This window comes from Aegilops tauschii, chromosome 4, assembly GCF_002575655.3.
Source record: "Aegilops tauschii subsp. strangulata cultivar AL8/78 chromosome 4, Aet v6.0, whole genome shotgun sequence".
Lineage (NCBI taxonomy): Eukaryota > Viridiplantae > Streptophyta > Magnoliopsida > Poales > Poaceae > Aegilops > Aegilops tauschii.
Window position 1 is genome coordinate 432750984 of NC_053038.3, and position 2311 is coordinate 432753294.

General features: G+C 40.5%; 1 protein-coding gene across 1 annotated transcript; it reads left to right on the forward strand.

Annotated features, from left to right (window-relative positions):
• The first annotated feature begins 569 nt into the window (after positions 1–569).
• LOC141021933 (uncharacterized) lies at positions 570–1860 on the forward strand. Its single transcript, XM_073497791.1, has 2 exons — positions 570–848; positions 1600–1860. Exons 1-2 carry the CDS (start codon positions 570–572, stop codon positions 1858–1860), a joined length of 540 nt encoding a protein of 179 aa, XP_073353892.1.
• The last annotated feature ends 451 nt before the right edge of the window (positions 1861–2311 follow it).

Consider the following 2311-nt stretch of genomic DNA (forward strand, 5'->3'; position numbering starts at 1 on the left):
GTACAAAAAAGAGAGTACAAAAACTATAAAGGCCTAACTTAGGTTGGGACAGATGAAAAAAAATAAGTCTCAGTTTTGAGCAACAACTCGCAGTGCACTGAAAAAAATTCAGTTCAACTAGTATATAAGACTTCAATGCAAAAAAAAAGACTTAACCTCCACACTGAAAAACATCACAAAGTATAACGTCACTCAAACAGTACAAAATGCCATCATCACTGACCCTGAGACGAGCAAGTGTGATTAGCAGTTGATAAGTACAGCTTGACAAGACTACTCAGTGCGACCAGATTAATACCCTGGCAATGAAATTGGCTTGGACGGTTGGTTCTTCCAGGCCACCGCCCGCGCCACCCACTGGGCGGTTGCCACAACGGACTGCAACTGCACCCCACGACCACTACCCCCACGCCCCCGACGGAACACCTCCCACACATCCCCGTCCACGCCCTCATTTTCTTCCATCTCTGCTTCATTCCATTCCGAGAACCATTGTTGCCGCTTCCGTCTCCACTACAAACAACCTAGAAACTTCTCTCTTCCAAGCCCACAGTCGCCGGAGGAGGGCAATGGTGGAGGAACCATCTACCAAGCGTCATCGTCACGAGACGTCCGACAAGAGCTGCAACCTCGATGACGTTCACGTCCCTTGCGAGAAGCACGAGTACACCAAAACCCTCACAGGGGTTGAGCTCCACGGCAAGGAGACACTGGAGATCGTTTGCACCAGCAAACCAGACAAGGCCGACGAGATGATGAGCAGGCTGAGGATGAAGGGCGGCGGCTTGTATCCTAGCTTCATCGGAGTTGATGTGGAGTTTACCACAAAAGATGAACCTCCCCAGATGGCAACAGTCCTGCAATTATGCGTGGAGGAACTCTGCTTGGTGTACCACATCGCAGCGGCCAAATAATGGTGATCCATACTACTCTTCATTCATCTGTTCTACTAGTACTACTCCCTGAAAATTTCTTTGAACTTGTTTCCCAACTAGATGAAACTACTGTAGTTTGTGAAAGTGGATGCACGAGTACATGTTTCTCAAGTAGATGCACTATAATATATTTTGAAACTGATGCACTGGATTAGCATCTGAAATTGTTTCACCAGATTAATTTCTGAACTTGATGTACTAGCATAGTTTCTGATCTTGATGCACTAGTGTAGTTTATAGAGTTGATGTATTAAAAGATGTTTCTAAACTTGATGTACGAAAGTAGTTTCTGAACCTTGTCTGATGTTATTTTCAGTAGCAAAAAAAAGTAAGAACTTGTTGAAGCACTGGTATAGGTCTTTTATTCAACAAAAAGAAAACTAAACTTGAAGTAAGCAGCACATAGATCATTGACTCTGGTAAATAGGTTCTTGAACTGGGTGAAGCATTTGGTGAAGCACTGAAGATACCAAAAAAGAAAAATAACAAGGTGTAGTTGAATTTAATTTCACAACTTTGTGTATTAGTTTCTGAACTACATTTATCCATGACTTATACTATATAAGCATCTACCTTATGGATTATCACTTGTAAACCAAAAAAACAGAAGAATTAAATCTTCAAAAAAGAACACTAATCTTCAATATGTGTCTCCCCCTTGCAGGCCCAAGTGCCTCAAAGAGTTCCTGCAGGAGGAGAATTGTACACATTTGTCGGTTTCAGCATTGAAGGTGACAAGCTGATGCTGAACAAGTCTGGTTTGGAGATCAACCCCAAGAACTTCACCAACATTCAGCGATTCTACAGACTTCCAGGCACTGTAAAAGAGTATGACTCCTTGGCGGATGTTGCTACCAGCGTCATCCACCCATTCTACAAATGCATGAAGAAGAAGATCGACAGGGAGGAAGACCACAAACTGTAGGGGATCAGCCCGCTGCCAGGCAATGTAACATCCCAAATTTTCAATTTGGAATGTTATACTTTAGATCATCATTGCATACCATATTTTATTGCATTTTGATTTGATCCTAGAAATTCCACGCAACTCAAGGACCCACGGAGAGAGTTGGGGATTTCAATTTATTTCATATTCGAATTTTTCTCAAATTTTTGAAAAGAGGATCGTTTGATTTTAATGATTTTTCTCTGAAATATTTATTTTATAAAAAAATAAAAGAGAGAGGATAAAATGACTTCCTCAAAATAAAGAAACATCAGAGATTTAATATTAAAATCAAGTAAGATTTTTATTCAGAGTTTATCGCTATTTTATTTGAATTAGGAAATTATGTGTTTTTCAAAATTGCATTTTAGGCCCAAATAAATGTTCACCTTGTCCGGATTATTTTTAGAAGACGGGGAAAATTTATTTC